The sequence below is a fragment of the Callithrix jacchus genome, chromosome X, assembly GCF_049354715.1.
Source record: "Callithrix jacchus isolate 240 chromosome X, calJac240_pri, whole genome shotgun sequence".
In the NCBI taxonomy this organism is placed as follows: Eukaryota; Metazoa; Chordata; class Mammalia; order Primates; family Cebidae; genus Callithrix; species Callithrix jacchus.
The window spans coordinates 22,393,147-22,413,814 of record NC_133524.1 but is presented as its reverse complement, the minus strand read 5'-3'; the positions used below and the strand labels follow the sequence as shown (position 1 = coordinate 22,413,814).

Below are 20,668 nucleotides of genomic sequence, written 5' to 3'. Positions count from 1 at the left end.
CTTCCCCTAAAAGTGGGCTGCTTAGATGAAAAAATTGGCAAAATGTTAATAATTGCCAAAGCTGGCAGAAGGATACATGTAGGCTTGTTTATACTATTCTCGGGACTTTTATGTATATCTAAACATTTTTGATAATAAAAAAGTTCTTACAAATGGGTTATACATGGAAGAGTAAATCTTAAAAAGTTTTTTAAAAAATCAGTTCTTACTACTTTGTGTTGCACACAGTACTTTAGTAAAACTATTCTTGATTATTGGTCTTATTTCCCTACAGCAATAGATGTGGACAAGTATCAGGATATAGTTTGTGAGCATAATTTCTATTTTCTAACACCTTCAACTTTGTATAAAGAATTTGGAAGCTGATTTTGTATAAAGAATTGGGAAACTGATTTTATATAAAGAATTGGGAAACTGATTTTGTATAAAGAATTAGGAAACTGATTTTGCATAAAGAATTGGGAAGCTGATTTTTCAGAACTGAAAGAACTCAAAATAAGTTTGGCAGGATTTGAGAAGAAATTTGCTTCAGCTCTGTCATCTGCTGCACAGAGCAACATATCTGACTTCACAGGGTATTTCTGGAAGCCAAGATAACTTCCTTAGGATGCATGCCACATAAAATACATAAAATAACTCTAGATAGATTCAGACATGCCAACATCCACACAGCTACCAGTAGAACTGTTTAAGTTTAGGTATTAAGGGAATTTTTAAGAAGTAAGGGAAATTTTTCTAAATCCCAGATAGGTTTTTTGTTTGCCAAGTTCCTTTTATTTCTTTTAATCCTTCCTTATTGTATGCCTGTGGTGGGCTAACAATATATGAATACAGAATGTTTATGCTTTGATTTTTATACATTTAGTTGTTAACTAACAGTTGTTTATCTGTTCTGACATAAGCTTATGCAAAGTAGAACTGGTTCTTATTACTTATATTCCCCTTTTCAGTTATAAAAGTATAAATTAAAGTACTATAATATATCTATAGACATACATAAAGATAATATTATATTGGGGATATTTAATTTTTGGAATTAGCTAATTAGTTATGATTGACCTTCAATGCTGAATTGTTTTTTTTTTTGAGACAGAGTCTCACTCTGTGTCCCGATCTTGGCTCACTGTAATCTCCACCTCCCAGGGTCAAGCAATTATCCTGCCTCAGATTCCCGAGTAGCTGGGATTACAGGTGCCCGTCACCATGTCCCACTAATTTTTGTATTTTTAGTAGAGATGGGGTTTCACCATGTGGGCCAGGCTGGTCATGAACTCTTGACCTCAAGTGATCCGCCCACCTCAGCCTCCCAAAGTGTTGGGATTAAAGGCATGAGCTATTGTACCCGGCTATGAATTAATTTAAGTGTTTTGAAAGCAGAAAGTATTAGAGTCCTAAAAGTCAAATATGATATTATGAAAATAGAAGTTCAACAACAATACATAAAGGAAACATACATATTAGCATCCAACTTACCAAGAAAAATGTCTATTAGTTTGAACCTATTTACTTAACTGATTTGCTTTAAAAAGATTAGAAGAGAATAAATCTATAGACATGGTCTAAGGATTAGTGAATGGCAGGTACGGGTAATTGAAGCATTATATTATATTGAGGAAATATACACACCTCTAACTGGGAAACTTAACTGCTGTAAAGTTGATGCACTTATACAGTAACCAATTTGGGGCTCATAGGCGATGGTATCTAAACATTCATTCCAATCTTGCACATTAGTAACAGGACAATCCTGTAGATGGGTGACAAGGTCTCCCACAAAAAGGCCTCTGGGTCCAATGGCAGGAGAGTCCTTGGGAAGAGGGTAAAACCAAATCAGATAATACATGAAGATAAGCTATGATTAATCTGAGCAAATGATAAAGACCCTGAGTTAATTAAGTAGAATATTTTAAATGCAGAAAATAATCTAGCTTTGAATTCAAGACACAGTCCTAGAAAATTAAATAAAACCCAATAATTATAGTTGCTTTTCCCAAATTCTCTAAGATCTTGATTTTTTTTACAACTGAAAAAAAAAACTGACTTGCTTGCTGACTGTTAAGACTAAAATGATAAAATTTTTTCCAAAACTGTAATTAAAATTTTTTTGGTGAAATTATCATTAGACTGCCTTTCCTTTCCTATATCCTTAACACATAAAACAATAAGACAAGTCCTTACATATCCCGAATATGCAGACAATACCATCAGTAAAAGGTATATATAAGCCAATTGCTCACAAAGGTAATTTTCCTCTTCCTAATGTCTGAATAGAAGATTTGATACCATCATAGCAGTTACTGTCTAAGAGACTGAAATACAGAGTTGAAGAGATTAACTTAAACCCCTATGAAATGTTACAGCTGGATGACCTGGGTTTCATCTTTCTTACTACTTAGGAGGCGTAAAGACATTTGACTCAAAAGCAGAGATATAAAAATAAATGGTAAAGGTAAATGATGCATTTTACTAATAAACTACAGGTAGAAAATCTTGATACGATCTTTGTAAGTATAGCATCAGGACAAAAACAATTTTCATGAAACTTTAAAAATGCAATGTGTTTCCCAACATTATTTGTTAGATTTGAAAGGATTACAGTAAGTTCTTCAGAAGAAACTGAGTATTTTATATATGAAGAGATCTTGAATAAAATTTCCTGATTAAATGCTAAGTATTACACCACAACATCTGATGAAAGAATGCCCTGAGTAATCCATTATTTACCTCAGCAACTTCAGTGATGAGCACCCCAACTCCAGTGTAGTAAAATGGTAAGAGAATTACTGGAAGGAGAACAAGAGCTAAAATACCCAAGAGTGCAAGGACAAAATTATGCCAGATACCTGGAAAGAGAAAGAAAAAAGCAGTAAGCTCAACCAGGGGCAGGAATGATGTAAGTAGCTCGACCTCACAACACTTGGGCATTCTGATAAATTAAGAAAGTGATCAGAAGAAGCAATGAGGCAAAAATATCTGCTTATTAGTAGAGCAGACAGATGTTCAATTAGAAGTCACTTTCATTTCAGACACTGAAATCTAAAACAGGCATGTTAATACCACACTAGGAAGACCACATGCTGATATGATTTCATACTGACAGAATTAACTATACCGTCTTTTCAGAAAATGTATATATCACTACTTGAAACATATTTGTGATCTTTGAAAGAAATCTCTAATACATTCAAATTAAAAAAATTCTTGCTTAACAGGGGTACAGAAACTCAAACGGCATTTGGCAAAAGGAGGTTGTTTTAAGAAACTGTTATGCAGAATAATACTGGTGGAACAAACCGAGCATGTATTTTACATCATATCACGGAGTAGAAAGCAACAAATCATAAGAAAACTGATGTTATTTTTTTTTAAAAAACCCTAAAATTTACATAGTCAAATTCACAAATCTTTTCCATCATATATTTGACCTTTGCAGCTATGCAAAGGAAGACTTTCTCACTCCTAACATTATGTAAGTAATCACTGTTTTTGTGGGAAAGGATGGTTTTAAATAGTTTTATTTTTACATTTAAATATTTTACCATTTGGAATTTATTTTTCTGTATGGTGTGACTGATAAATGTAATTAATTTTATTCAAATGTTTAGCTAATAATTACTGAGTAATGCATTCTTTCTCTACTAAATTAAATGCAACTTTTAATTTACACTACATTTTCATCTGTTCTTTGGCTTGCTTCTGCATTTTCCATTCTTTTCCACTATTCCCGTGACAATAAAGCTGCCGCTAGTGGTTAATATTTCAGTGTTTAGTAAATAAATACTTCCAATTGGTTTATTTTCATTACTTCCCTCTTAACCTTTCTGATAAATTTGAGCATCATTTTGACAACCACCAAATATTATTCAAATTAGGATTTCTTTCTTTCTTTCGTTCTTTTTTTTTTGAAACAGAGTCTCGCTCTGTTGCCCAATGGCAGAATCTCAGTTCCCTGTAACCTCTGCCTCAGCCTCCTGAGTAGCTGGGACTGCAGGCGCCTGCCACCACGCCTGGCTAATTTTGTTGTATTTTTAGTAGAGACAGGGTTTCACCATGTTGGCCAGGCTGGTCCTAAACTCCTGACCTCAGGTAATCTGCCCGCCTCAGCCTCCCAAAGTGCTAGGATTACAGGTGTGAGCGTCCCAAATTAGGATTTCTAATGTCAATACAAAGACTGCAATAACTAGGGATAAATCCACACTTTTACATTTCCGACATAGGAACATGGCATCTCTGTTTATTCAAAACTTCTACATCTCTCAGTACAGATTTGTATTTTCTCTAAATCCACAACAGTAGGGCTTAGATAGAAGTGAGGACCACCTTTATTCTGGTTTATATACTAAGCAGTGAGACTGGGGCAACAGTAGAAAAGTCAGAATACGGGTGACTCAGGTTTTAAAAATATGGGGCTGGGTACAGCGGCTCACGCCTGTAATCCTAGCACTTTGGGAGGCCAAGGTGGGAAGATCACTTGAGACCAGGAGTTTGAGACCAGCCTAGGTGACAGAGCAAAACTCTGTCTCAAAAATATATATATATCATGGGTCAAGGGAGAGGAAATCTATGGTTGTGATCAAGGCAGCAAGGTACCCATAGTGATTATTATTAAGTGGGGCTAACGGTTACCTCAATTGAGCCCTACTTATGCTTAATGTGGTTTGCAATTAAAAAGAAAACACTACTACCTTAATTCTCTAACACACAGAAATGATTTACAGGTCACCAGATGACTGAATAAGTAAAATAACAACTCATTATTCCTTGAATAACCCAGAGTAGTTATAGCTGAAAGAATGTAAACTATCAACTTGGCAAGGCTTACACTGTGTTCTAAGTTTAAATTCCAGCTTACTGTAATCACAGCATCACTTTTACAGTCACCAATGTTTTTTACTTTGCCCTCAAATAAACTTACAACAGGCTTATATAAATAAGAACAGAGTTTTCAATATTTAAGAAGGATTTAAAAACATTTAAGCATGGAACCAGAAAGGTCAAATTTTACTTCCAGGGATTTTTAGCAACAAAGCATATATATATATATATATTTTTTTTTTTTTGACACAGAGTCTCACCCTTGTTACCCAGGCTCGAGTACAGTGGTGCAATCTCGACTCACTGCAACCTCTGCCTCCTGGGTTCAAGCAATTCTCATGCCTCAGCCTCCCGAGTAGCTAGGATTATAGGCGCCCACCATTACCCCCAGCTAATTTTTATATTTTTAATAAAGATGGGGTTTCACTGTGTTGGTCAGGCTGGTCTCCAACTCCCGACCTTGTGATCTGCCCTCCTCAGCCTCCCAGAGAGCTATGGATTACAAGCATGAGCCACTGCGCCCGGCTGATAATTTTTTTTTTAAGCAATCTACTCTTCACTTGGGACCAGACAGCAGGTATTGTTTAATCCCTCTTCTAAAAATGCTTTATACCAAAATTCAAAATTTAAACACTTTCATTTAGTATCCAATCTCATCTCTCTTTTTCGCCACCAAATCTCAGACATATGTTTAGTGGCTTTTTCTTTTCAAAATCAGTGTGTATTTCATTGTTTTTTTAAAAAAGAAATAGCCCGGTGTGGTAGCTCATGCCTGTAATGCCAGCACTTTGGGAGGTGTAGGCAGGTGGATTGCTTGAACCCAGGAGTTCGAGACCAGACTGGGCAACATGGCAAGACCTGCCTCTCTATAAAAAATGCAAAAATTAGCTGGGTGTGATGGTGCACGCCTGTGGTGCCAGCTACTTGGGAGACTGAGATGTGGGAGGATCACTTGAACTCAGGAGGTCAAAGCTACAGTGAGCTGTGGTTGTACCACTGCCCTCCAGCCTGGGTGACAGGGTGATACCTGTCTCAGAAAAAAAAAAAAAAAAAAGAAAGAAAAGAAAAAAGTAAAAAACTATTACATATGCAACTTATTTTATTTTTGAGACAGGGTTCTCACTTTGTCATCCCGCCAGGCTGGACTGCAGTGGTGCGATCTTGGCTCACTGCAACCTCTAACCCCAGGCTCAAGCCATCCTCCCACCTCAGCTTCCTGAGAGGCTGAGACCACAGGCGTGCACCACCATGCCTAGCTAAGTTTTTGTATTTTTAGTAGAGACAGAGTCTTGCTATGATGCCTTGACTGGTCTCAAACTCCTGAGTTCAAGTGACCAGCCTGCCTCAGCCTCCCAAAGTGTTGGGATTATGCCGGGGGTAGATCCTGTGGGAGACCCTACAAGTGCCGAGGCAAGGGTCTGAAGCCTCAGCCTGTTCCCATATGAATATAGCACTAAAAAAGAACTAGATATAGTTACCTAGTTATTCCTATATATATAATCATGAATAATCACATATTCATATGTAATCACAGAAATATATATATATATATATATATATATATATATATATACTCAATATAATCTTTTAATCTTACCAATGATTATTGGGTTATGAAGCACGGAACTGAGGTGACAACGTGAACAAAGTGATCCTAAGGCAAGATGCTCTAAGCCCTCTGTCACTCCCGCATAAAGGCTGCTGGAAGGCCCCTCAGCTGTGTAGCAGCGCCAGACCTGGGAAAGCGCCCGCTGCTTAGCCAGCTAGGGAAGGAGACGTCCAAAATGTCCGAGACGTCTCCTTCCTCGGGGGAGTTAGGAGAAAACTCTGCTTCTCCATGCTCTTGTGGTAGGTGTTAGGAGAAAACTCCGCTTCCCCATGCTCTTGTGGTAGGTGCGACAGCTGTTGGATGTCTGCTGACATCCAGGGGCTTAACTGTCTCTATGTGATGATGTGCTTCAGTGGTCATGTTCCATGTCCACTCTCACGCTCCGCTTCTGCACCTGGTTACTCTTTTTCTTAAAAGATAAGAATCAGTCATAGTTACTTAAATCTTAATGTCTTTGTTCTTTCTTGACAAGTATGAGAAAAGTGCTGATACATTAAGTTTTCTCCTTGCTTCGGCTACTTGAAAGACCTGGGCCCCCTATCCCCAAGACACGCGATTTACCTGACCCTATCAGTGACCACCATTATCTCACCCTACTTACCCTGCCCCCTGCTTTGTACTCAATAAAAGTCAGAGTGTCCAGGCACTCGGGGCCACAGCCGGACTCCATGCCCAAACTCTGTTTTCTCTTTCTTGGTGTCTTACGTCTTTTATTTCCACAGTTTCTCATCTCCACACCTGTAGAGAGGGGCTCACAGGATCCTGTAGGGCTGGACCCTACAGGATTACAAGCGTGAGTCACTGCACCTGGCCTACATATAGGCAACTCTTTAAAAGCAGCATTATAAAACTAGATTTATTGGGAGGCCGAGGCGGTGGATCACCTGAGGTCAGGAGTTCGAGACTAGCCTGGCCAACGTGGTGAAACCCTGTCTCTACTAAAAATACAAAAAAAAATTAGCTGGGTGTGATGGCAAGCACCTGTAAACCCAGCTACTTGGGAGGCTGAGGCAGAAGAATCACTTGAACCCAGGAAGCGGAGGTTACAGTAAGCCAAGATCATGCCATTGCACTCCAGCCAGGGCAACAAGAGAAAAATTCCATCTCAAAAAAACAAAACAAACAAACAAACAAACAAAACAAAAAAACAAAATTTAAGTAACGCCCTGGACTTTTTACATGGAAGTGGGAAGACATTTTAGAAGCAATGAAATTATATTCCTAAATTTAAAACCAACAAAGTAGGGCTGGGCGTGGTGGCTCACGCCTGTAATCTCAGCACCCTAGGAGGCCAAAACGGGCGGATCATGAGGTCAGTTCGAGACCAGCCTGGCCAACATAGTGAAACCCCGTCTCTACTAAAAACAAAAAATTAGCCAGGCACAGTGGTGGGTGCCTGTAACCCTGGCCACTTGGGAGGCTGAGGCAGGAGAATCACTTGAACCCAGGGGGCTGAGATCACGTCATTGCACTCTAGCCTGGGCAACAGAGTGAGACTCCGTCTCAAAAAAAAAAAAAAGCCAATAAAGTAGGAAGAGGGCATACATGTATTTCTCTCTACCTCTAAATACATAATTTATGTACATCCCTAAACTTTGGAGAACACACAGGTTTCCCATGTTGTCTTCCACTTTGATGGCTACACCAGGGTGAGCTTACAGCTCAACAAACATTTAGCAGGGAATAAGATACTAAACTCTTCTTATTACATACAAGTCCAAATCTTTGAATTTGTCCATCTTGACTTCAAGGCAAGATAAGCATCTTCTTCCCACCCCTAACCTTGCCTTCTTGCTTGGGAAAGAAAGCAGGGCAGAGCTGTTTAGTTGTCTACTAGGCTGACAACTCACAATTGGGAATGAGAGGTTGATGGGCTACATGATGTTTGGAATAGCAGGACTAGTTAGTTCTATATCAGTTAATAAGCTCTGAAATAGGTGGGGCTGGGTGTGGTGGTTCATGCCTGTAATCCCAGCACTTTGGGAGGCCAAGGTGGGTGGATCACTTGAGGTTGGGAGTTTGAGCCCAGCCTGACCAACAATGGAGAAACCCCATTTCTACTAAAAATATAAAATTAGCTGGGTTGGTGACACATGCCTGTAATCCCAGCTATTGGGGAGGCTGAGGCAGGAGAACTGCTTGCACCTGGGAGGTGGATGTTGCAGTGAGCCGAGATCACGCTCCAGACTGGGCAACAAGAGTGAAATTCCATCTCAAAAAAAAGGAAAGAGGTGTGTGGACCCTTGGTGGGGATATATAGCTTCCTTTAGTCTTAGTTTTGTACATTAGGCACCAATTTTAAGAAAAAAGAAGTCTCAGTACATTTTAACCCTAATATGAAATTAATTTAAAAGTATTTAATTGGCTTTTAAAAAATTACTAAAAAATACAAGCTGACTATAAAAATTCCAAATGATATAGACGTAATAAAAAGTAAAAGTTATCTTTCCTAAATACCATTTCTCAACCACCAGCCCCATGACTCACAGTAAACATACTGTTACCATTTTCCATTTATTACTCAGATTTTCTCTGCCTACACCAGCATGCATGAGTATACATGTGTAATAATTTATTCAAGAGTACAAATCAGCAAGTTTTCTAATAACTTTTTTCAAGACACTTTTATAGTTTTTAAATGTTTTTTAATTTAAATTTTTATTATTGAGACAGTCTCACTCTGTTGCCCATGATGGTGTGCAATGGTGTGATCTCAGCTCACTGCAACCTCCACCTCCTGGGCTCACACAATTCTCCTGCCTCAGCGTTCTAAGTAGCTGGGACTACAGGTGTGTGCCACCATGCTTGGGAGTTTTTTTTTTTTTTTTTGGAGAGACGGGTGTTTCACTGTTTTGCTCAAGACATCCTCTTGCCTCCACCTTCTAAAGTGCTGAGATTACAGGGGTGAGCCATCGCATCAGCCGGTTTTATATACATACACACACACACACACACACACACATGCATATATATATTTTATTAATGAGACAGGGTTTCTCCATGTTGGCCAGGCTGGTCTCGAACTCCTGACCTCAGGTGATCCACCTGCCTTGGCCTCCCAAAGTGCTGGGATTACAGGCGTTAGCCACCGCACCTGGCCCGGTTTTATATTTTTTAAACTCTTTTTTTCCCCTTAGCATCTTATATCCTAACCTATGGCAGAGATGGCTATATGAACTCTGTGGTTTGCTGAAGTCTGCTCTTACCAGCTTGCCAGAGCTAACTGTGCATTTCTTCCTAATTCCTCCTTCAGGAAGTATAGGTTTGCAGCTTGAAACTGACCATAGTGGGACTACTTAACACCACAAAAACCGGCAAATGCTATCATCAGAGCTCCCCATCCTAGTCCTCCAGAGCCAGATGTTAAACATTCACTTCACACACCACTAGTAACTCCTTCCCCCATACCTAGTCTTTCTTTTTTCTACTGCAGTTTTTCTTACGGGGCAGGGTATGGGCACTACTAGCACCAGGATGTGATAAAGACAACCCTGTCCTGTGGGCTGTAATACAGCTGAGATGGAGCTGGATTTAAGTCCATGACACAGAAGCTGCATGTTAGGAATAGCAGAGCTAACAAGACAGAGCCTGTGTCCCCAAATCACAGAGTTATTCCATCAGCACTGAAATACTTACATTTGGAATGTTTTGAGAGTTTATGCCACTTATTTTTAGCTATTAGAGCAGCCAGATACCTAGATAACACATGTTCCATGTAACGTATACATACTGTAAAATGTTCCTTTTTAATTTTTTTTTTTTTTTTTTTGAGATGAAGTCTTGTTCTGTAACCAGGCTGGAGTGCAGTGGCACGATCTCGGCTCACTGCAACTTCCGCCTTCTGGGTTCAAGTGATTCTCCTGCCTCAGCTTCCCGAGTAGCTGGGATGACAGGTGAGCATCACCACACCCAGCTAATTTTTGTATTTTTAGTAGAGATGGGGTTTCACCATGTTGGCCAGGATGGTCTCAATCTCTTGACCTTGTGATCTGCCTGCTTTGGCCTCCCAAAGTGCTGGGATTACAGGTATGAGCCACTACGCCCAGCTTTAAATTTTTGAAGTGTTGTAAATTGTTAACTTCTAGAAATACCCAGACAAAGTATGGTCTAGAACTTATTAGGTAAATGATCTTTTCTATTATATACAGATACATCATTTAAAAACACCAATGGTATCAAATTATTATACTATATTTTGCTTTTTTGCGGATTTAAAAAAAAAGAGACAGTCTTGCTCTGTTGCCCAGGTTGGAGTGCAGTGCTGCAATCACAGCTCATGGCAGCCTTAAACTCCCACCTCAGCCTCCTAAAATTCTGGGATTACAGGTGTGAGCCATCACACCCTATTTTGCCTTTTAATTTATATATTTTGGACTTTTTTCATATCAGTTTATTCATATCAATCCCATTATAACTGCTACAGAGTAATCAATTTTTATTAAAGTATCAATTTATTTATAAGGTTTCTTACCATTAATTACTTAGGTTGTTTTAACCTTTTCATATAATACTGCAATACACAGCTTTGCTTACATTGTTAGTCATCTAGTTAAGTATGCATCTCAAGGGTATGAAAAATTACCTAGAAATGGAAATGTTGGGTCAAAAATATGTATGTTAAAGTTGACCTCCAATGAGTTTGCATTAATTTATACTTTCATAATTGACATTTTTCCACTCTCTGAATGACACTGGATGCTATTATAATTTTACTCTTTGCCAGTCTTCTGGGTGAAAAATGAAAGCCCATTTTCTTGAGAGCTACTTATTCCTCTCCATTGCCTGTTTACATCTTTGCTTATTTTTTGATTGTCTTATTTACTAATTTGTAAATAAGTATGGTATTATTTATAATCCATACATTGAGGAATTTGGTCCTTCGTAACAAGTATTATAATTATATCTTCCCGGTTTGTTGTTTGGTGTGGTTTGTCATTTTGCCTGTATAGATACTTTAAATTTTATTTTATTTTTTTTTTGAGACGGAGTTTCGCTCTTGTTACCCAGACTGGAGTGCAATGGCGCGACCTCGGCTCACCGCAACCTCCGCCTCCTGGGTTCAAGCAATTCTCCTGCCTCAGCCTCCCGAGTAGCTGGGACTACAGGCGCACACTGCCATGCCCAGCTAATTTTTGCATTTTTAGTAGAGATGGGGTTTCATCTTGTTGACCAGGATGGTCTCGATCTGTTGACCTAGTGATCCACCGGCGTCAGCCTCCCAAAGTGCTGGGATTATAGGCGTGAGCCACTGCACCTGACTTAGATACTTTAAATTTTTGTGTGATCAAATATTTCCTTGTATTAAGCGTTTCCCACTTAAGGATTATAGAAGATATTTGGCCGGGCGCAGTGGCTCACACCTGTAATCCCAAGCACTTCGGGAGGCCAAGGCGGGTGGATCATGAGGTCAGATTGAGACCATCCTGGCCAACATGGTGAAACCTCATCTCTACTAAAATACAAAAAATTAGCTGGGCATGGGGGCATGTGCCTGTACTTCCAGCTACTCAGGAGGCTGAGGCAGGGGAATTGCTTGAACCCAGGAGGCGAAGGTTGCAGTGGGCCCAGATCGTGCCACTACACTCCAGCCTGTCCAGCCTGGTGACAACTTTCATAGCTTCATTAACAAAATTAAAACAAACAAAAAACCTAATCCTTTGATGCACAGGAATTTACTCTGGGGAAACTTATTTAGGATACCACTATGAATTCCCCCCACCCCACCCAACCCCAGCCCAGTTGCTAGCCACAGAAACAAGACATGAACAAATGAATAAAAGCCGAGATACTCAGCAACACTGATTCCTTGACTCCCTGTGTAGTCTCTTATCTGTTGTCAGGCATGTAGCTAGTACCAGATCACCCCTCTGATTCTGGATTTATCCATGCTGGTTAAGTGGAAATGAGGGTGGTGGAGCACACACATTTCCTTCATGTAAACAACCTCTTGTCCATTAATGATTTGTTTATAAGTACTGCATACCTCTGGAATCTTTGTTAAAAACTTGTACTTTTTTTACAGCAAGGTTTCTTAACAGGGACCCTATTGGCATTTTTTTTTTTTTTTTGAGACGGAGTCTCACTCTGTCACCCAGGCTGGTGTACAGTGGCATTATCTTAGCTCACTGCAACCTCCGCCTCCCAGGTTTAAGTGATTCTCCTGCCTCAGCCTCCCAAGTAGCTGGGAATACAGGTGCTATGCCACCATCTCTGGCTAATTTTCAGTAGTAGGGAGTGGTTTCATTATGTTGGACAGGCTGGTCTTGAATACCTGACCTCAAGTGATCCACCCACCTCGGCCTCTCAGTGCTGGGATTACAGGCGGGAGCCCTGTGGCTGGCATCCCCTGCCCTTTTTTTTTTTTTTTTTTTGAGACAAGGTCTTGCTGTCACTCAGGCTGGAGTACAGTGGCTCAATTACGGCTCACTGCAGTCTCGACTTCCCCAGCTCCAGTGATCCTCCCACCTCAGATTCCTGAGTAGCTAGGACCACAGGTGTGTACCCCACACCCAGCTAGTTTTTATATTTTTGGTAAAGATGGGGTTTTGGCATGTTGCCCAGGCTGATGTCCAACTCCTGAGCTCGAGCGATCCACCTACCTCAGCGTCCCAAAGTGCTGAGATTACAGGCGTGAGCCCCTGCACCTGGCACTATTGGCATTTTGGCCAAATAATTATTTACTTTGTGGGGCTGTCTGTGCATTATAGGATGTTTAGTGCAATTCCTGATCTCCCTCCACCCACCAGTAGCACCCTCCCCCTTTTCTTTAGTTCTAGCTTCTATATCGATACAGGCAAACTACTTTTTTCCTTCTTTAGAAAAGGTATTTTATTTTGCTCTTTCTATTAGACAGGATATACAAACAATATATTCTACAACTAGGCACTACTTTAATTGAAGAGGCAGACAACAACATCTGGTACTATTTGGGGGAAAATAAAATGACTAAAATAGATTTAAAGTAGTACTACTAAATCACTTAATATCAATACTACATAACCCAATACAGCTAAAATGCAAAATGTTAACATCCAAGAATACAACCAAAATTAAAACCAGCGACACCTATATAACTTTTTTAAGCAGGAAAATATTTCGTGTATACATATAATTGTTCACTCCTTTAATGTAAATCTTTCCCAAAGTTATCAACCTCCAGAAAAACCAGACTCATTAAGCATATTCCTAAAAGTATAAACATGAACATTTTAAATTAAAAAAAAATTTTTAAAACATTGTAAACAATAAATGAACTTCCTATTTCTAAGAATGTGAAAAGTCCCATTTTAAACAGTTTGTAAGAAGTGTCTCTTGATGTGAAGTCCACAAATTTTTCTCCTGTTGGGACCAAACTTTACAAAAACACTGTTACAGAACAAGCTACGGCATCTTAGCAATATTATCTTTTTTTTTTTTTGAGACGGAGTTTCACTCTTGTTACCCAGACTGGAGGGCAATGGCGAGATCTCGGCTCACCGCAACCTCCGCCTTCTGGGTTCAAGCAATTCTCCTGCCTCAGCCTCCCGAGTAACTGGGATTACAGGTGCGCACCACCACACCCAGCTAATTTTTGTATTTTTAGTAGAGACGGGGTTTCACCTTGTTGACCAGGATGGTCTCGATCTTTTGACCTCGTGATCCACCCGCCTCGGCCTCCCAAAGTGCTGGGATTACAGGCGTGAGCCACTGAGCCCGACCGGCAATATTATCTTATGGCAAAGTTTACTTTTTTTTTTAAACTTTTAAGTTGCATTTTTAGTTTACTTTTTTTTTTAAAACTTTTAAGTTGCATTTTTACTACTCTAAGAAAACACAAACCTTGACGTGTAGCATTCGTTTTTTAAAAACTATTAGAAAAACATATAAAACTTTTTGAGAGGCATATTTATTCCCTACCACAGTCCTGGAAGCCTGGAAGATGACTCCCAAGTCTGAGAGGGCTCTTTTTCACTGGCTGCTTTTGTTCTTCACATGTGTTAACATATGCGTCTTCAGGTTGGTTGACTGGGCGAATTTCCTATTGCAAATATCGAAAGGGCACACGAAGGGCTTGTCGCCGGTGTGGATGCGCACATGTGTGCGCAAATTGAAATCAAGGGAAAAGCGTTTCCCGCAACCTTCGAATGTGCACTGAAAGGGTTTCTCGCCCGTGTGAACCAGCTGATGTCGTTTCAGCTTTGAGCTCTCAATAAAAGCTTTGCCACATTCTGCACATACGTGGACTCTGGGCCCGTGGATGTGGAGATGTTTTCTCATGGCGCCATAATCCCTGAACATCTTTCCGCAGCCAATATGAGCGCAAGGGACTGTTCTGGGGGGGTCGTCTTTGGACCTTTTGGGCTTCATTTTAGTAAATTCTGCCAGCTGTTTGGGATCTGAGAGATCGATTCCTGGTAATCCCTCGGGAGGAAGTTTCTTCCCTTTCAAGTACTCGGAATAATCCGGTGAGTTATCGGGCCGGCCTTCCCCCACCCTCCCTTTGTCATCGTTATCATTAGCGGACCACATATTCAGGGAAAACTCACCCCCGAGCGTTTTGATCTGCACTTGCTTCTGCTCCCACTTATTGCTGCTCTCGTCGGGGGGGCTGCCTGGCGGCGTGGCCTCAGTGCTGTTGGCACTGCTGTTGCTGGGCTTTCTGCTGCGCTTTCTGCTGAGGCTCTGGGTTGATGTCAATGCCGCCGAGGTTGCCAGAGAGGTCAGGGTCTGCTGGAAGTGCCCATCTTCACTGCTAGCCGGCATGACCAACTGGTCCTTGGAGTCGTCGCCTGGCCCGCTGCCTGAACTGCGGTAGCTCACCACTTCCTCTTGTGTCTGCACCATGATCATTTCCTGGTCGTGGTTGCCATAGCCAGTGTTCCCGAAGAGCGGCTGCATCGCGAGCAGAGGCGGGTGGTTGTGGCCACCGTGGACCCAACTGCCAGTGATATCCTCGTACTCAATGCTCTCCATCGGAATGTCCTCCAGAGAAAGGGGCTCCACAATGATGTCCTTGAGATCTACCGGGATGTCCGAGTCTTCTGGGATGCAGAAATCTTCGTTTGAGGCCATGGTTGAGAGTTAGGTAGCAGCCTTAGCTACTGGCTCCTCCGCAGTTTGTAGTCAACTAGAAGACCGTGGGAAACAGAATGCTGAAGGGAGTGAGGCGCAAACTGCCGAGAAAGGTGGCACGAGCTGCCGAGGAGGTGCCAACTGCTGAGAAAAGCTGCGCGAGCTGCCGAGAAAGGCGCGAGTCTGAGGAAAGCAGGAGTCTGAGGAAGGCGCGAGTCTGAGAAAAACCCGCGAGTCTGAGGAAGGAGCCAGTCTGAAGAAGGCACGAGCGAGCGTTGAGGCGGAAGGCCCAGGTGCTTCTGGGATAGCCACGCGCATGCGCCTGTGCATACAGTGCGCTTCCGTGAAAGCACGTGCACGTGCCCACGTACTCACGTACATGCCCACGTACCCACGCACCCACGCACATGCCAAAGTGCTCAGGTGCGTCACCCTGTGGCCCCGTCCAGCTATTGTTGTTCAAATACTTCGTAAACAGGTTCTTTACTGATTTTTTAATGTATTTCATTTCAGTTGATTTTCATGTCTTCCCCTCCTTTCCATCCCATATGACAGTATCTGCCAAAAAAAAGCCTACTCCTAATATTTATGCTTTTTTCTCTTCTTTAATTGTACTAACATGACATTTAATATCAGTAATAGTAGATAGTAAAATTGCTTGTCTTGTCCTTTAATAGGAATGCTAAGTGTTATGCCATTATTACATATGCAGCTATTCCTACTTGTACTAAGGATTTTTTAAAAGTATTAATGGATGTTGAATTTTGTTAAATACTGTCTCAATATCTTCTGAGATAAATTTTTCCCTATGGCAAATATTTATCACATTCAAATGATTTCCTAATCTACAACCTCTCTTGTATTCTTAATAGGCCATGAGTCTGTTAGGTTGTTTTGTGCTTCACCAGATGTTGTATTCACCAGATGTTTTATCACTGTTGTACTTGGCTTTAAGAAAAAAATCTTAGTTTTCTTCTCTATGTGATCTGGAAAGTTTATACTAAACTGGAATTTAAAAGAAAAGTTTTTCATTCAAGGTATGAAGGAATTCCACATAGGAAAGGGCATTCTTAGCTAGGTGCAATAATCCCATGCCTGTAATCCCAGCACTTTGGGAAGCCAAGGCAGGAGGATCATTTGAGGTCAGGAGTTTGAGACCAGTCTGGCCAGAGTGGCGAAACCCTGTCTCTACTAAAAATACAAAAATTAGCAGGCATGGTGGCAAGTGCCTGTAATCCTAGCTACTAAGGTGGCTGAGGCAAGAGAATCACTTGAACCCAGAAGGCAGAGGTTGCAGTGAGCCAAGATCACAGTACTCCAGCCTGGGTGACACAGTCAGACTCAGTCTCAAAATAAAAAGAAAGGGCATTCTTCATCAACTTTCTTAATTTCTCCTGTTGTAATTATTTGTCTATTTAGATTTTTTTGATTGCCTCTCGAGTTAATTGCAGCTATTTTTATTTTCTTAGATTTATCCAGGTTTTTGAAACTTTTTTGCAGAGATGAGTAAAGAACACTTATAATTGTTTTTATTTTCTCTGTTATCAATCGTCATTCCCCAGTCTGATAGCTAATTGTCTTTAGATGCTTCTTTTCATTGTTCAACTAATCTTTTTTTAAGAACTCTTCAATTTAGCAGATCTAGTTTTGTTTTTTCTAATTTATTATTTCTGCCTATATCCTTACTAATTACATCATTTCTTAATTATTTTACAGTTTTCTCACTTAAGTTGAATGCTTAACTGATCTATTACCATTTCTAATAGCATAACTGCCTAAGTCAGTGCATTTTTCTTTTAGCAAAACTTTAAACATTATCTCAGTACAATGATTTCATCATCATCATTTTTAGATACACTGAAATCACAAGTTTGAATTAAATTAATCCAAGGTGCGATTAATATAAATTTTGAAATTTCAGGTAGTTTTTACTTAGGCTGCTAGTCTTCTCTTGGGAATTTATTGAAGCTTTCTTTTAACTCCCATGGGCACTTGAAAAGATATTGATTGTCTTCTGTGTTCATGGCATAGAATTTAACATACCTATTTTTGCCTTAGCCTGACCTTTTTATACTTATCTGCCATGTGTAAAAAGGTGAGTTTTTTAAATTACCTTTCTGTTTCTTCTTGTACTTTTCCCTTTTTAGTTTTGCTTTGATGATTTGTTACTTGATACGGTAAGATTCACAACTGTTACGTTTTCATTGTGGCTTATAATCCTTATTATTGTTAAATGGCCCCTAATGTCTGACAGAATGCTTTTGGTTTTATTTTCTGTTCCCATTTGCATGTTATGTTCTACTCATTTTACTTTCCATATTTTTGAGTAATTAGTTAGACGGATTTCTTTTGTACATCACACATTTGGGACATATTTTAAATACAAACTAAGGGTATCTTTCTTTCAGCAGGTGAGCTTATTTCATTTATGTTTATTGACAAAAATAAATGTGTTTTGGTCTTACCAAAACCATGGTTTCTATTTTGATATAGTGTCTGTTTTCTTTGGTGTGTGTTTCATGCTTTCACTGTGATAACTAAAAAGCTTGTGTTTTTAGATCTTATAGTATTTACATTTATAATCTTAAGTGATATACTCAAGCCTCTATTTCTTGATTTATCAAATTCAGGCAGATGTTCTCTCCACTAAGAAGTTGAGGAAATTAGTATTTCTATTTCCTGTTTTTGTTTTTTCCACCTTCAATTTTTATTTATTAGTTTGAGAATTCTAACTCCACACTTGCTTAAGCCTGTTATTCCGTTAAAAGTGACAGAAGGGTGTGATGGATGTCTTATGTCAATTTCACGCAGATGGAACTGTGGTTCCCAGAATTTCTTCCCTACATAGTTATATATCTCCAAGGGATTCTGTTTCTCTGACTGAACTTTGACAGTGCCAGAGTTCACTAACCATCCTTTCTTAACACTTCGTCTCCATTCCTGGATACTTTTGATTTATCTGTTAGTTAATTCTTCATGTTCTCCCTTGATTTGATGCAAATTTCATTCTAATTTCAGCTGAGTTGACATTCATTATAGTTTGCGATTTCATGTTGTGGATAAAACAAAGTTTTCCTTTGTTTTTAAATTTTTAAAGAAATCATTTATGTTGTTTTTAGTTGGTTTTATGGAAGAAACTGGAATGTAAATTATTTTACCCTTCTTCTCTTGAGGGGCCTTATAAACTGAAGTTATTAACCAAAAGATAAGATATTGCTATTTGTGACATATTTTCCAAAAATTTAACCATAGAAAATCAAAACCCAAACCACAGATATATATTAAAATAAAATTAAGTCTGTTACCTGCACAAAATATCCTTAGCTGCTGGACTGGCGATATAAGTTGCAAATGAGTGGTGAACAAATCAACAAATGCTCCAGGATAAATAATGAAGAGAAAAATCCCAAAGCCATTAAATCGAACTTGTTCCCTAAGAAACCACATAAGAAAAAGGAGTTTACTAATACTATTGTATTTGTCAAATTAATAGCGTACATAATCTTAAAACTTTTCACTGTAATTAGAATTCTTGCTTAAGAAACAAAAAGTCTCTCTGAACAGCCAAAAAAATTGTATCTATACTATATATGATCTTTTTTTTTGAGACAGAGTCTCGCTCTGTCACCAGGCTGGATTGCAGTGGCGTGATCTCGACTCAATGCAACCTCTGACTCCCTGGTTCAAGGGATTCTCCTGCCTCAGCCACCCAAGTAGCTGGGATTACAGGCATGCGCCACCCAGCTAATTTTTGTATTTTTAGTGGAGATGGGGGTTCACTACATTTTCCAGGATGGTTTCAATCTCCTGACCTCATGATCCGCCAGCCTCGGCCTCCCAAAGTGCTGGGATTACAAGGCGTGAGCCACCGCACCTGGCCTATAAGCTTAATTTTATAATAATGTACAGATTTGGTTACCTGTGAAACTGAATTTTGTAAAATAGGGCATACTGAAATAGACTTCAAAATTTTTAGAAACCAATGTGTTGAGCAAATAATTGAAATCAGTCACATATATACAGAAATGGCTTCTATGAGAAACTAAATGAAAAACATTTTTATGGTTTACTCTGAACTATTTTCAGAGATAGACACAGGAGACTATATAATTCAAGTAAATTACCTAGTAACTTATATTGTCTTGGCAATTATAAATAATGGTGAAGATTTATCTAAGTGTATTCCTATTGAGCTAATGTTAAATAAGTGTGTTTAAACATGCATAATGCTCAGATTGTCCTTAAGAGAACCTGTTTTTTCAGGTTTTGATCTCCATATTAAAAAAAGAGAGAAACATTTTTTCTCACTTAATTTTCCAAAAGTTAATATTACATTTAAGTCTCATAAAACTAAACAGCCCCCCTAGAAAAAAGCATCACTCAAATATATGCTGTTGCTTAATACTAAATATGTAAGACAACTGTCCAGTTCATTTTTCTCTTGGCAGTTGGCATTGAAAAAAAATTACCCAAGTTATTTTACAAATATACTGTAAATTATTAAGCTGTAATTAATGATGTGTCCACAGGTAAAATCCTAAAGGCTGCAAAGCTAAAACCATGGAAGCAAAAGTGAAGGAGGTTTAAAAAGACAAAAAAAACCCAGCAGCTGCCACCTTAAACCACTATTGTGGATGCATGTGTAACAGTATATGCTCTGATAAGATGAGAATTTAGTGTCAATAGACTCTTGTTCATAAGCAACTGGAAAGTAATAAGAAATGATTACATCTTCTCTTCCAAAACAGAGGTTTTTAACCTTTTCTCTGGTGCACACACCGAAATGATAAAACACATTCCTATCAGCATGCTTACTAATTATGGCAGTAATTATCACTGGAGGTAGCAGGGGAGTTGTGACATGGCCCTCTCCCATCATGATTTTATATGTTTTATAGGCTTTTAAATGCTTAGGTATAGTTACAATGATACATTTGGTTAGTCAAGACCAAGAACAGGGCATGATACTCAAAGCTAGTCCCAGGTCTCATCTTCTTATCTTCCACTTGGGTTTCTAGATAGACTATGGTATTTGTTAAACCCAGTGCTTTTCAGTTTTCAGTAGCCAGCAGAGGACATAAGCAGAAGCAGGAAATTATTTCAGCTGCTAAGTCAAATAAAGTTCTACGGTGTGGGTTTTGAGTAGAGTGGTTATCATTCTGACCCAATGATGAATAGAAAGATTGGCTTTCA

The 20,668-nt window shown here is 39.4% G+C and overlaps 2 protein-coding genes across 3 annotated transcripts in view; both read right to left on the bottom strand.

Annotated features, from left to right (window-relative positions):
* Positions 1-20,668, bottom strand: part of MBTPS2 (membrane bound transcription factor peptidase, site 2) — a 47,270-nt gene that overhangs the window by 13,753 nt on the left and 12,849 nt on the right. The window contains exons 5-7 of one of the 2 annotated variants that reach the window (XM_002762713.8): positions 18,781-18,908; positions 2,725-2,843; positions 1,627-1,807 (exon numbers count right to left, since the gene is read on the bottom strand). In XM_002762713.8, coding sequence (XP_002762759.2) covers positions 1,627-1,807; positions 2,725-2,843; positions 18,781-18,908 — 428 coding nt within the window. The remainder of the gene's footprint in view (positions 1-1,626; positions 1,808-2,724; positions 2,844-18,780; positions 18,909-20,668) is intronic. The other variant, XM_035287928.3, reaches the window with a different exon arrangement.
* YY2 (YY2 transcription factor) lies at positions 13,227-15,983 on the bottom strand. The gene has a single exon (XM_054251560.2). The coding sequence runs from the start codon at positions 15,473-15,475 to the stop codon at positions 14,372-14,374; it is 1,104 nt and encodes a 367-aa protein (XP_054107535.1). The 5' UTR covers positions 15,476-15,983; the 3' UTR covers positions 13,227-14,371.

Excerpts from the sequence above, each read along its gene's own strand:
- YY2 (XM_054251560.2), bottom strand. The coding sequence starts at position 15,475 with ATGGCCTCAAACGAAGATTTCTGCATCCCAGAAGACTCGGACATCCCG.